Source organism: Ovis canadensis, chromosome 14 (genome assembly GCF_042477335.2).
Source record: "Ovis canadensis isolate MfBH-ARS-UI-01 breed Bighorn chromosome 14, ARS-UI_OviCan_v2, whole genome shotgun sequence".
Taxonomy (NCBI): domain Eukaryota; kingdom Metazoa; phylum Chordata; class Mammalia; order Artiodactyla; family Bovidae; genus Ovis; species Ovis canadensis.
Window position 1 is genome coordinate 34,688,040 of NC_091258.1, and position 15,000 is coordinate 34,703,039.

The 15,000-nt window shown below is 45.2% G+C and overlaps 1 protein-coding gene across 1 annotated transcript; it reads right to left on the minus strand.

The window, feature by feature from the left end:
* Positions 1-11,766: 11,766 nt before the first annotated feature.
* Positions 11,767-12,101, minus strand: CHD9NB (CHD9 neighbor). Its single transcript, XM_069549827.1, has one exon. It carries the CDS (start codon positions 12,005-12,007, stop codon positions 11,852-11,854), a length of 156 nt encoding a protein of 51 aa, XP_069405928.1. The 5' UTR covers positions 12,008-12,101; the 3' UTR covers positions 11,767-11,851.
* Between the last annotated feature and the right edge of the window lie 2,899 nt (positions 12,102-15,000).

The window sequence follows — 15,000 nt, forward strand, 5'->3', positions numbered from 1 at the left end:
ATAATTGGAATTGTAACTGCTAATAGTATGCCAGGATATTTCATGGAAGGTACTGATACATTTTTAGAAAGTTCAAACAGTTTCTGAATACATACATTAATACTATTTATCCATATAAATAAAGCCTAGGGAAGGTTAAGCGTCACTTTTTATTTGACAATGCTATTCATGCAGTTTAACACATCAAACAAACCCGATTAGTTTAACATCTTTCTTTTTACAAAGAGAGGTAAAAAACACTCTTTGAGATGTTCTAGGAACCTTTTGTGAAATCTCAAAGTCAGTTGAAGGTCAAAAAGATTTCATTTAGAATTTGTTTGGGGGAAGTTGTCAAAAATGTCAAAGTGTTTAAACACTTCATTAACCAGAAGCACAGATCTCTATGCAACAATAGTTAATTGTCAATTTAACCAAAATAACAATAAGAAGTTTTCAAAAGTAAACATAGGGAGCAACATGGTTATTAAAAAAAATAAACAGCTCTTATAAAATGTGAGAAGAACTGTTTCTCTTAAATAATTGAGGACATGATAAAGACAACACAGGAAATTATTGTGGTAAGATTCAGAGTTGTTTCCTAGGTGGATTAATCAAAAGGTAGAGAAAATGTTTTACAATCTCTTACTGAAAACAGGCCTACAATTCAACACATTTTATCCTTAAGAGAGAGAAAAATCAGACTCTAGTTTTGCATTAGTGTGCTATCAATATTAAAGTTCACTTTAAAATCTTATAACAAATTCACTTATCCAGTTTGACCACATGAGATTAAATATTCTCTTTGTCTCTCTTCCCCTGTCTCTCTTTCTCTCCCACAAACGTTTTACAAGTTTCTAGACCCATTCAGTTCTTGTCCTACATTTTCCTCTTTCTTATTCTGGAACAACTTTGACACAACTATTTTAGGATGAAATTACTCTCTTTTTTTCCTTAACAGAAACATAGCCTTAACACCTTGTATACTTTTTTTTAAAATCAAAAACATATCCTACTTTCCTGGTACATTTTGCATAGATTTTTTTCCTTCACCCTTATTACTTCTAGTAGTGTCTCTTACATATACTGATTATAATTCTCAATCCTTAGATTTTCTTTTTTTAAGAGAAAACTAGAAAATAGTGAAACAGATGCTGTTGTTGCTGCCGTGTTGTGTCCAGAACCGCAGGAGGCTAGGAGGACAGGAGGCTAGAGGATGTGCGAAGGATGCTGATCTGCTGACTGGGTCTAGAGACCCCAAGGAGGAGGGGGAAGTGGAGGAGGAATGAGTGGACCCCTTACAGCAGTGAGAGGGCAAGGCGAGCAGCTGGAGAAATGTGTAAAGGCTCATGAACAGCTAGAGCTCTGAGATGAGCGTGTAGCCTCCAGGTCACAGGCAGAGGAGGACTGCACAGAGGAGCTCTTCAACTTCTTGCATGTGAGGGACCACTGTATGACCCACAAATTGGTTAACAGCTTGAAATAAGCGTGCAGATTCATTCACCCCAGCCTTCGTCACCTTGGCATCGGGATATTTCCTTATGGTTTTGAACATATTGTTTATTGTGTAATCCGGTTCATGTGAATCTCAAAGATTTGGGCTTAGGCAAGTAGCTTCTATGTAATTATCAGTGACTTCATCTTAATGAAATCCAGTGATCAGCTTAGGCAAGTAGCTTCTACATAATTATCAGTGATTTCATCTTAATGAAATCCAGGGACCACGCAAAAAAAAAAAAAAAAACCTAGGAAATAAACAATGGTGATATACCAGCATTCAGTAGTTGATAAGCAAAAGTATGAATACACCATCTCACAATTTCTAGAGCCATATGCTTCCTTATAGTACAATTTCTCAATGTGGCAAAAGAACATGTTTATTAACAGGTCCAAGTATCTTTATTCTCTATATAAAAATAAGAAGTCAGGTCAACTCCATTGCTGCCCTGCAAATAGTTTCATTAGTACCATCTTTCTAGATTCCATATACATGTACTAATATACAATATTTGTCTTTCTCTTCTGACTTACTTCGCTCTGTACTTTAGACCCTATGACTGATTCACGTTGATGTATAGCAAAAATCAGCACAATATTGTAATTATCTTTTTTTATCTTTTAATTGATAATCACTTTACAGAATTGTGATGTTTTCTGCCACACGTCAACATGAATCAGCCATAGATATACGTATGTCCCCTCCCTCTGAACCTCCCTCCCATCTCCCTTCCCATCCCACCCCTCTAGGTTGATACAGAGCTCCTGTTTAAGTTACCTGAGTCATACAGCAAATTCCCACTGGCTATCTCTTTTACATATGGTAATATAAGTTTCCACGTTACTCTCTCCTCCAATAAAAAACTTAAAATAAAAATAAAACTTTTTTTAATTAAAAAAAAAAGAAGGCAAGGGGACTTCCCTGATGGTCCAGTGGCTAAGTATCCACCTTCCAAAGTAGGGGATATGGGTTTCAACCCTGGTCAGAGAACTAAGATCCCACATAGTGTGAGGCAAGTCAGCCTGTGCATTGTGACTAAGACCCAATGTAGCCAAATAAATACATAAATTTTTTTTAAAAAAAGAAAAAGAAACAGGAGACAATGTTCTCTTGCGCACATGAACTCTGTCTCACTCTCTTTTTTAACCAGTGCCACCTGGCTTGTGGGATCCTAGTTCCCCAACCAGGGATTGAACCCGGGCCCTCAGCAGTGAAAACTTGGAGTCCTAACCACTGGACCACCAGGGAATTCCCACTCTTTCTCTCTTTCTTTCACTCTTTCTTTCTCCATTTCCTTCCTCTTTCTTTCTCACGTGAAAATACAGGGAGACGCCTACAAGCCAGAAAATGACCTTTCACCACAATCCCAGAACACTTGTATCCTGATCTTAGACTTCCAGCCTCTGAAACTGTGCAAAATAAATATTTGCTGTGTGACCCTCCCAATTTATGATATCTTGTTAAAGCAGCCCAAACTGACTACGACACACAATAACACAAACGTCACATGTTTGCATACGAAAGTTGGTCCTCATCTTTGCTCCACTTTATATTTTTATCCGAATTGTGCTTCTGGCAGATGGAACAAGCTGTCACCTCCTCAATATGGGGGTTAAAGCTTTGTCCAATATTTGTAGAGGAGATTTTTAAGATTTTTTCTCCTTTTCTTGATATATTAATATAAACTTAAGGAGGCTATGGACTAAATTTTGTTTGCCATTAGTCTGCTTGTTCTTTCTCAGCCTCATGTCGTTGCTTTTAAGAGTCCCTTGAGAGCCCCTGAGGAGGACCAAGGGTTACCTGAAGTTCCAGGGACTCTAGGGAGTTGAAGGGCTAAAATGGAAAGATAGAAAATCCAGCTTGGGAGATTTATGTTTTCCCAAAGGCACTATTATCCTTAGAAAAGTCACACCAAGAAGAAAGGAGGCAGGCATAGCTAGTGCCTTGGTGGCAGAATGTAAGTCAGTGGGGTTTGAGAGAAAAGGAGCTAGTCAACTGGAAAGTTCCCAGAGAGAAACAGGATCAAGTAGGGAGAACAGAGGGGCCTTGAAAGCAAAGCCAGAAAGGAGAACTTCGAGCCCAAGAGGTATCTCCCAAACAAAGACGCTAGATTGTAACTCAGCTTCAGAAAGTATACCCATTTCAACTATGACTCAAACATAAGTATCTTCCCTGGTGGGTCAGATGGTAAAGAATCTGCCTGCAGTGCATGAGACCTGGGTTCAATCCCTGGGCTGGGAAGATCCCCTGGAGGAGGGCATGGCAACCCACTCCAGTATTCTTGCCTGAAGAATCCCACGGACAGAGGAGCCTGGCAGGCTACAGTCCATGGGGTCGCAAAGAGTTGGACACAACTTAGCGACTTTCGCTTTCTTCACTTTTTTTACTTCACAGGGCCAAAAATCAAAGAGGACACAGAAGGTATCAACCCTCACACCCAAAGGTAGCCAAGGAGGAAGGAAGGAAGCATCTCATTGCCATAGTGATGAACACGGGCAGTGGGGAGAGAGACAAGAGTCGTTACAGGATGAGACCTTTCAAGATTTAGATTTCAATGAATTCCCTGAGAGTTGCTAATGGTCAGTAGAACCGCACTCCAGATGTGGTACCCAGACCACCCATATTTCAGTCGTGTCTGACTCCTTTCGGCCCCATGGACTGTAGCCCACCAGGCTCCTCTGTCCATGGGATTTCCCAGGCAAGAATACTGGAGTGGGTTGCCATTTCCTTCTCCAGGGGATCTTCCCGACCCAGAGATCGAATCTGCGACTCTTAAGTCTCCTGCATTGGCAGGCAGGCTTATCTCTAGCACCACCTAGGAAGCCCCATTTCTACCCTTAAGCAGGTAGAAAACCAGAGTAAACTTTTCAGTTTCCAAAACCAGGTTCTCAGGAAAGGAGAATCCCACGGACAGAGGAGCCTGGCAGGCTACACTGTGATAGCTACACTTTTAGCTATCACAAGACAAAACAGTAGCACAAAAGACAGACAGAACAGCTACCTGTAACAAAAGTCCCAATATCCAAAGAACTTGTGGATGGGAGGAGTGGACTGGGAGGGAATGACGTAGAAAAGAATGGCTTTATTGCTTTCCCAGGCAAAGGGGGACATGGTAGGTGCCTGCCCCCCAAAAAGTGTAAATCCCAACCCAGGAGGATTTGATAAGGAGTCTGTAGCAAGGGGCTTCCCTGGTGGCTCAGACGGTAAAAAAAGAAATCTGCCTGCAATGTAGGAAACCCAGCTTCAGTCCCTGAGTCGGGAAGATCCGCTGGAGAAGGGAATGGCAACACAGCCCACTATTCTTGCCTGGAGAATTCCATGGACAGAGGAAACTGGCGGGCTACAGTCTGGGGGGGGTCGCAGAGTCAGACACGACTGAGGGACTAATGCACTTTCTGGGAACAAGTTAAGGGTGGGGTTCCTCTCGAGATCAGGGTGTGGGCAGGGCCTGCACTCCCTTAATCCTGTCTCAGGTGGTCTCCACCCTAGAGAATTTGATGAAGGGTTTGAGAACAGTGGTTCAAAGCTGAGGTCTCTGACAAAAAGCAGGGTTGGCAGTCCCTTCATCTCATCTCCCAGGTGGCCAGTCTCCTAATCTTGGTAAGTTTCCCTGGTCCCTTTAATCTTCGCTTGGGTGATTTCTTGGCTGTTCCTCCCTTATTTAAAAACAGCAAAGAACTGGCTTTAACCAAAAACTTTCTTCTGTAAATCAAAAATTTGGAAAATCTTTTTTGGAAAGGCAGGGAGAGGGTCTTACTGTCCTTGCTTGGCCAGAGTCTGGCGAAGACCCAGGATTCTGACTGGTAAAATAAAGTTTACCTTCGCTGGCATGGTCAAAGGTCCTGGGATCTCAGCAGCAGTCCCCTGAGAGTGGAGAATCCCAACATCCCATCTTTATTGCCAAAAGTCTTGGGAAGAAAACTTTTCCAGCTTCTGTCCAACAGTTGGGGCCTGATAATTTAAATGAGAAAAAAAAAACAGATTAACAAGAGAAAACAGAACATTAATTTTCACACAAGCTTGTGGGAGCTCCCAGTCATGGAAATCTCTTGAAATAACCCACAGGAAAAGTATAGACGTGTGTGCGTGCCTGCTCAGGTGTCTGACTCTTTTATGACCCCGTGGACTAGCCCACCAGACTCCTCTGTCCATGGGATTTCCCAGGCAAGAATACAGGAGTGGGTTGCCATTTCGTTCCCCAGGAATGTGCATATAAACCAATTTAACAAAGAGCAGTGGGTTTAGGGCTTCAGTGGGAGAGTATGAAAGGTTCTGTTGGGCTTTTTTATGCTAATGAGAATGGACAGTCCCTCGTCTTGGCAGCTAAATTCACAGGAAACTGCCTAGGAGGAGGTTTAATGGCAGCTGTATTTTGTAATGGCTCTGATTCAGGCACCTAAAGGAAATTTACACAGCATCAATTTCTGCACCTTCTGTGCTCAAATGTTTTCACTTTAAAGTAATCTTTATACCAATTCTGAGGGTCCAAGAGGATCGCCACAATTCTCAAAGGAGTTCTCCAAGTCTCACCTTCTGGGACCAAACTGCCTCGTACATGTTCCAGCTCTGTCTGGGAAAGCTGAAAGACCTGGGGTAAATTACTTACTCCTGTGTTTCAATATGCAGAAAGAGAATGGAGTGATTGAAAGGGTTAAACAAGTCCTATGTGTGAAGCATTTGGAATGCCTGGACACAGTAAGAGTGATACAAGGGTTTCCTATTGTTATTTTTTTATTGCAGTATAACTGACATATAAGATTATACTCATTTCAAATGTACAAAGTAATGATTCAACATTTAGGTATATTTCAAAATGATCACCACAGTATGTTTAGATAGCATCCATCACCAAGCTGAAGAATTATCTTTTTGTGTCCTATAAGTTTCTCAAACTCAACCATTCCAAAACTCATCTTCTCTCTGAATCTGTCCCTCAGGAATTCCCTGGTGGTCCAGTGGTTAGGGGTCTGCGCTTTCACTGCCAAAGTTCCTGGTTCAGTACCTGGTCGAGAAACAGATCCCACCAAGCCTCTTGGTGCAGTTTTTGTTTGTTTGTTTTAAAGTCATAAAAAAAATAGATAAACCTTTCCTTCCTCCCATTTTCCTTCCTCCTAGAGTCCCTTTTTCATGTGGTGGCACCACCACCAGCCCCATCACCCAAGCAGAAACCCTGATTTCTCTCTCCCCTTTCACCCCATGTAAAATCAACCGCTAAAACTGGTTCATTTTAACCCCTAAATACTGCTTGAGTTTGTTCTCTTCATTCTCGCTTTTCTGTCAGAGTTGATTATTGCTTAGCACTTCCCCATCTTGTCGATGTTGGTTTTGGCCGCATGGCTCGCCGTGGGCAGTGGGATAGTATTAGACTGGACTGTAGCTGTGCAACTGGGCTCAGCCCCATATGCTCCTGCTATGATCATGTGAACACTCCTCAGGTAGCCTTGATTGCCTGAGCCACAGTGACTCATAGGCACGTGAGTCTGAAGAGAAAGCTTATGCCTGCATGCCACTGAGATTTTGTGGTTGCAAAATCGTTTGGGGTTGTTTTTTTTCTTTTTTGCTCCACTGGGTCTTAGTTGCAGAATCCAGGATCTTCAGTCTTCATCACAGCATACAGGATCTTTAGCGGTGGCATGTGAACTCTTAGTTGCAGCAGAGGAGACGTAGTTCCCTGTCTAGGGATCAAATCCAGGGCCCCTGCATTGGACGCGCAGAGTCTCAGCCACCGGACTACCAGGGAAGTCCCAGCTATTAATAGGAATACCTGATGCATTTTTCCTAGGGCAGGCAATTGTTTCTTAGTTGGTGTTTCCATTTCTAGCCTTACTCCTCTAACTGCATCCTTCAAATAGCTACCAGGTTACTCTACCTAAAGTGCAAATCTGATTTGAGCTGACTTACTCATAATTCTTTGAAAATGACAGAAATCAAATTCAAATCACTCTTGGTGGGGGCGGGGGGGCACTGAGAATCTATTGGTTTGTGTAAATCTTTAGGGGTGGTCATAACTTCTCACATGGCTGGATCCAGTTGCCCAAACAAGCTCACTGGGAATACATCTCTCCTTCTCAGAACTCCATTCTCTTGTGTGGCTTCAATCTCAAGCAGACCCTCTCCAGCCCGGTGGGGAAAATGCCGTTAAGAGGTACCAAGCTAAAACCCTACTATTTTATTAACTCCAAAAGAAAGTGAATACGTCTTTCATAATTGTGCCAACAAAAAGTCTCCCAGAAGACTCACTGTACTGATTTGGGTTGGATGCCATTCCTTGAATTAGTCACGTTGACCAGGGAGAAGCAGCGCTCAGCCTTGTACCTGAGAGTGGGATCAGCCCCATTGCATCATGTAAACCAAGAGTGGATAAGAAAAGGGCTCCCCAAGGGGAAAAGATGGGATTTGTTACCAGAAGGCAAGATACAAAGCAATCAAAAGCAAGTGATGTCTTGGCATCATTCCTCTTCCTAAAGTCCTCCAATGAACTCCACATCACCATTAGGATGAACACTTAGCCTCTCAGTATGAACCACAGGCCCTCCATGATCTGTGGTCCTTTTCACTTATTAAGCCTCACCTCACTGTCACTGTGTGATGGGCCCTTCACTCCCACATCATTGCATATCACAACCTTGCAGCTCATAGGTTCCCCTTCTCCTGAAACACTTACCCTGTTTTCTCTAGCCAATTCCTGCTGCTGCTGCTGCTAAGTCGCTTCAGTCATGCCAATTCCTACTTACTCATAAAGTCTCCATATAGGACTCATCAAAGCTGGAAAGATCTCTCTGACTTTGCTGCTCTAGGCGGTACTCCCAAAAGGACTACCTCAACATGTTATTAACAATGATGTGTTTGGCACAGAGGAGTCTCTGAGTAGGTCTTTCCTGGTAGCTCAGCTGGTAAAGAATCTGTCTGCAGTGCAGGAGACCTTGGTTTGATTCCTGGGTTGGGAAGATTCCCTGGAGAAGGGATAGACTACCCACTTCAGTATTCCTGGGCTTCCCTGGTGGCTCAGCTGGTAAACAATCCACCTGCAATACAGGAGGCCTGGGTTCAATCCCTGGGTTGGAAAGATCCCCTGGAGGAGGGCATGGCCACCCACTCCAATATTCCTGCCTAGAGAATCCCCATGGACAGAAGAGCCTGGCAGGCTAAAGTCCATGGAGTTGCAGAGAGCTGGACACGACTGACCAGCTAACTACAACACAGCAGCACAGTTTCCCAGTAACTGCTGGATTAATAGACGGATAGAGCAAGGAATAAGTGATTGAGTGGTAGAAACAATAAATATTTGCTTAATGAATGAATTTGGTGTGAAATGGGAAGTTGATTGACTCTTAGAACTGAAAAATCCAAGGGAAGAGCGGAACGTATCGGTTGTTGTTGTTCAGTTGCCAAGGCGGGTCCAACTCGTTGTGACCCCATGGACCACAGCATGCCCAGCTTCCCTGTCCCTCGCCATCTCCCGGAGTTTGCCCAAGTTCATGTCCATTGCATCAGTGATGCCATCCAACTACCTCATCCTCTGTCGCCTTCTTCTCCTTCTTCCTTCAGTCTTTTGCAGCATCAGGGTAAAGGTGAACAGCATACGTAGGTAGGTAAATAGATAGATACACAAACTGGCAAATGACAGATAGATGGATTGAATGGGCTGGATGAATGGGAGGATGGATGAATAGATGGAGAGATGAGTGGATAGAAAGGTGACTAGTAAGCAAAATACTCCTCTTAGGGTAGTTGTGGAAGTGGGCCAGAGAAATGGCTTTCAAGTTAGGGGCTGAGTCTATGCAGACCTTCCTTTAAAGGTAGACATAATTCTCGCCACTTATACCAGGCACTTGAGCCTCGGAGGGAGATAGATGGGTGATACTGGGCCCCCGTGGCACAATTGGAATATTGTTAAAAAGAAACTGGGTCCTTTTTCCTGTTACAGATTAACTTCCTGGCAAACTGCAACATGCCTGCCACAGCTGGAGGTGGATAAAGAATCCTGTTTTTAAAACCCTCAGAGATCTCACATTAAATTAAAAGAGCATTTTGCACCATCCCAGGAGGAAGCCAAACAAACCACCCTGTTTCTGAACTTCTAAGGACCTGGAGTCCCCTTCATTTGGAGTTGGTAAGAAGTTGAGTGAATTTTGCCCCTCAGGAGCTGATGGAAATAAGCACCACCCTGCCTTCAAACCTCACCACCAGCTGAACTTTTTCCAAGAGTCCTGAGGGTGGACACTGTGAGCAGCTTCTGACCAGACACCATCCTGTTTTGCAGGGTGAATTTCCATTAGGAGGGAGGAGGGAGAAAAACAGAACTGTATTAAAAAAAAAAAAAAAAATTGAAAGCAGTTACCAGAGCTTGGCCTATGCCCAGAAAGCTGTAGAAAGAGGCCCCAAACTTCCTGATCCCCAGCTGCAAGCCCAGGCCTGTTTCCTGGCCCACTGCAAGTTTCCTACCCCCGGGAAAGAGCAGGGCTTCGGGCCAGCTGAGGAGGCCCCACCTCTCCTGCTCCCTCCTTGAAAGACGTCAGGCTCTGCTGAAGCAAAAGGAGCGTTTTTGTAGTCAAGTTGCAGGCCAAATTGCTTTACTTCTGGTCCTTCCTTCTTCTCTTTACCCCCGCTGCCAGATTCTCAAAACAATCCTATTCAGTTTCTGAGGTTTTGATGGCCAAAACAAGGGTCATTTCCAGTAGCATGCTGCCTCTTTTTCTCCATTCTTCCATCTCCCTGCTTCTCATCACCCAACACACCCCACACTCCCAGAGTAGTAAATAAAAGGCCCTCAAAGCATCACCCGTGGCACAGTGGTAAAGAATCCGCCTGCCAGTGCAGGAGACACGGGTTCAATCCCTCGGTCAGGAAGATCCCCTGGAGGAGGGCATGGCAACCCGCTCCAGTATTCTTGCCTGGAAAAATCCCATGGTCAGAGGAGACTGGCGGGCTACAATCCGTGGGGTCACAAAGAGTCGGACATGACTGAGCAAGCACACAAAGCCCAGCCTGCAAGTGGGGGTGATCCTAGTTGACCAGTTGCCTCCCCCATAGGCAAGTAGTAAATTGAGTAAAGAGAAATGGCCCCGACTACACACAGGCTGGAAAAGAACATGGATTTCCATTTACTTGTGGGAAAGGCCCCATACACTTTAGGCAGGACTCTGCACAGGTGAATTCAGCTGCTGGGGGGGGAGTCAAATCTGGGACTCAAATCTGGGTTCTGCCCCATCCTGGCTGGCCATGCTCAGGTAAGTTATTTAATCTCTCACTACCTCAACCTTCTCATCTATTAAATGGGGATGGTTGTGGTGGTTACATTAAACCACTCGTGTAAATCCTGACCGTGATGCCTGAAACCAAGTACAGGCTCATAGCCCCGCTTCTCACTCACGTTCTACTGAATTACACCCACCCTTCCCCGCTGATCCTCTAATCTCAACTCCCCAGTCCTGTCTTTCAAACGTGTTGTGTCATCATTTATTTGCAAACATGTCTGTTTGATTTCAAATTAAAATGCTTCTGAGTCGCATTAAAAAGAAAACACATGCAAGGAGGGGAAAAAGAGAGGCTGACAGACATGTGAGTAAACAGCGAAATATTTCCGAAGGCTGGATACAGAGAGCTCAAACGCTCGAGGGTTCAGGCTGACAGACTCTTGATGGGAAGAGACACAGGAACATCAGCAGAGGGGCATTTTTCTGGGGATTAAAACACCAGGAATGGGAAACCCTCCTCCTTCCTTCCCACCAGTACTCAGGGTTCCACTTACTGGATGATCAAGGCCTTGTTGTCTTCCATTGCCATGATCCCAGTCTGATTCTGATTGTTCCCATAACTCATTAACAGTTCTCCAAGTTAAATATTGAAGTGCTCAAACAAACAGTGTGGACGGAGCCAAACCCTAAAACTTCCTGTGAGGGGCACTGGCTATTTAGCCAGCTATTAGGGAAAGGAGAGGGAGGGATAAAACAAGACAAAACAAGAAACACATCCCCATCAACACTATGGCCAGAGAGCTTTCAGAGTTCAGAAAAGTGAAGAACGTGGAAGGATGGGGGCGTCGGTCACAGGACCATCACATCTCAGCAGCAGAGATGGGTCAGAGTCGGAGTAGTCAGCCAGGGGGCTCAGGGAAAAGTCCCATCATGTGAGAAGGCTTCTTTCATCCTCTCTGTCCATCGGGGAGCTGGGGAAGTAGGGCTATCGGGGCTGGGACCCCTCACAGCTCCAGAGCAAAGCCCGGTGAAAGTGACTTGTGAAGCCTGGATCCCGAAGGCGGGGGTTTCCCCTCTCCTCCTCCTTGGAGCTTCTCAGGACGGGGCTTCTCTCGAGTTTCACTGGCCAAAGGCAGTTCCAGGGATGAGGTGAGGGTCCTCGAATCCAGAGCGAAGCATCTCAGTTCTGCTCCGGGGCGCCATCCTTCAAGGAGGTGTCTCTGCCATCCGCGGCCTCTGGGTCAGCCCCCAGATTTGGCTCCTCTCCCTCGGGCTGCTCTGCGGGTTTCTGGGACTCCCCCGCCACCTCGGTGCTCTTGCTGGAATGGCACCCCATCTCAGTCGGACGCTGAGGGCGAGCGCCCTGGGAGGCCCTGCGGTGAGTAGGGTCTGTGCGGCTGATCCGCCGGGGCCAGAGTTAAATAACCCTTCCTCGGAGCACAGCTGAAAGAGAACGGGTTTGGTTTCCATGGTCACCGGGAGACACCAGCCCAATCTGCATAATGACAACGCCGCCCCCTAACCCCCTCCTCCCTCTGCATCTGTGGGGTGGGCTGAGCCTGGAAGGGGGCCCTTCCGGCTAAGACAACTAGTTCTCAGAACCAAGCCCTATTCATTCCATCGGAAGAATTCCCTTTTGTTTAACCTGTAACTTCTTTACAAATTACAACCCCCCCACCTAGTTACCTGTAAACACCAGGCCTCTCTTCGCAGGCAAAGAAAGCCCTGTTACTAAGCAACTAGCTGTGCCCTTCCTCCTTGTCCCAGGGTCATATTCAGTTCCCGAGGCTCACAGACCCCCCACTTGGAGGCCATCCCCACCCTAGAATGCCGCCTCCACCCAGGGTTGAAGAAGAATGAGAAGGGAAGTCCTAAGATCGTGGATTCCAGGGGTTACCCAAACAAGTAAGTAATGAAAAGAAGTAGCATTAACGGTGCTGTATGTTAAATATGAAAGTTGGTAACAGTAAATCCTAAGAGTGCTCATCACACACACACAATTTTTTGTTCCTTTAATGTTGTATCTTTAAAGGATGTTGTTTAAAGAATGGGTGTTCTTTAAAGGATGGATGTTCATTAAACTTATTGTGCTAATTATTTCATGATATAGGAAAGTCGAAACATTAGGCTGTACACCTTAATTCATACGGTGCTATCAATCATGCTCAGTTACTCAGTTGTGTTGGGCTCTTTGCGACCCCATGAACTGTAGCCCGCCAGACTCCAGGGTCCATGGAATTTTCCTTGGCAAGAATACTGGAGTGGGTTGCCATTTCCTACTCTAGGGACTCTTCCCACCCCAGGGATCAAACCTGAGTCTCTTGCACCTCTTGCGCTGCAGGCGGCTTCCTTACCACTGAGCCACCAGGCAAGCCCTATAGTCAGTTATATCTCAATACAACTGGAAGAAAAATAAACAAACAAATAAATAAGCAAATTATCAGGTACCAAGTGCTACTCTGTGCCAAGCACAATTTACATTCATCATCTTGTTTTATCCTCACAACCATCCCAAGAGGTAGATTGTGTTATTTAACTTTCATTTAACAGATGGAGACACTGAGATTCAGAAAGACTGGATAAATTATTTAAGGTCTAACAGCCACGAAATAGCAGGGGTGGGTTTTGAACTGGGGTCCCTCAGATTCCACTCTATGACCATTCTCATTTATTTTAAAGTCCCCATCAGACCATCTTCATGCACCATCATATGTGTCATCAATTTGGGAGGCCTGTCATTGCTCTTTAATATGGACATATGAGTAAAGGTTTTCCAAGCTGTGAACGAATGTTCTATATATTTTTAAGTTGGGTGGTGTTTTTTTTTCTTTTTTTTTTGGGTGGTACTGGGTCTTTGTTGCTGCAAGCAGGCTTTCTCTAGTTGCATGTGTGGGTTTGTCATTGCAGTTATTTTGAAGAACAGGTTCTAGGGATTTCAGGCTTCAGTAGCTGTGGCACATGGGCTTAGTTGCTCTGAGGCATGTTGGATCTTCCGGAATCAAGGATCCAGCTCACGTCCCCTGCATTGGCAGGTGGATTCTCAACCACTGAACCACCAGGGAAGCCAAACACTCTATATTTGACTTCTATTTTATTTCTGATAATCTTGCTTTTCTTTTCCTAACTCCAAAAGGAGCCCAATATTCTGGCCCAGCTCCCAGGAAGCTAGAAAGAGGATCAGGCAGGTCTACGAAGTAGCTTTTCAGAGAAGCACAGAGTGCACTCTTTTCCAAGTATGCACAAAGCCATCGAAAGTGACACTAGCTCCCATTCACTGATGGAGGGATGGGTACATGCCAGCCTCGGATATCTCACACAAGTCCTCTCGTTTACTTCTCACAATCAAACAGCCCCATGCCAGAGTGCTGAGCACTGAAGAATTGATGCTTTTGAACTGTGGTGTTGGAGAAGACTCTTGATTGAGAGTCCCTTGGGCTGCAAGGAGATCCAACCAGTCCATTCTGAAGGAGATCAGCCCTGGGATTTCTTTGGAAGGAATGATGCTAAAGCTGAAACTCCAGTACTTTGGCCACCTCATGCAGAGTTGACTCATTGGAAAAGACTCTGATGCTGGGAGGGATTGGGGGCAGGAGGAGAAGGGGACGACAGAGGATGAGATGGCTGGATGGCATCATGGACTTGATGGATGCGAGTCTGAGTGAACTGTTGGAGTTGGTGATGGACAGGGAGGCCTGGCGTGCTGCGACTCATGGGGTCGCAAAGAGTCGGGCACGACTGAGCAACTGAACTGAACTGAGAGGTGAAATAATTGAGTCCAGAGTGGTTATGAGTCCAGGTCAATGGCCTGAGGTCAACTCTGTGTTTGGCAGCCACTTCAGGATGCTGCCTGCAAGCTCTGGAATCTTCCCAGTCCTTGTCCCTGCCTGCCCTACCCCCACTGCCTTTGGTTCATGCCATTTATCTTCCAGGACTTAGGCACTCAGTGATCCACAAGAATGTGGTAAGCTTTCCCTATAAATCACCTGCCTTTGAATGAGCTTTTTGCCAACCAGGCTGGCAGAATGACAATTAGGAAGACATTTAATGTTGTCAATTTACCTCTCCCGTATAAACCCCAAAGTACAGTCTGGAGGTGTCAGGGTGGGAGAAGGAGGTTGCATTTGCCTTCTGATTAATTAGAGGCCCTAATTAAGGCAAATGCTCATTGCGATACTGAGATGCTAAGCCAATGATTCTCTCATGAAACCTCCAGATTAATCATGCTTATACCAACTCAGCACAAAAGACAGGCAGTAGGAGAAGCGAAGAGACAGGTAAAACCCTCAGGTTGGGCTTGGCTTAGTTTAGAGGTGTGGTTGGTGAGAACAG

What these genes read in the sequence shown, in the direction of transcription:
- CHD9NB (XM_069549827.1), bottom strand. Translation starts at nt 12,007, where the DNA reads ATGGGGTGCCATTCCAGCAAGAGCACCGAGGTGGCGGGGGAGTCCCAG.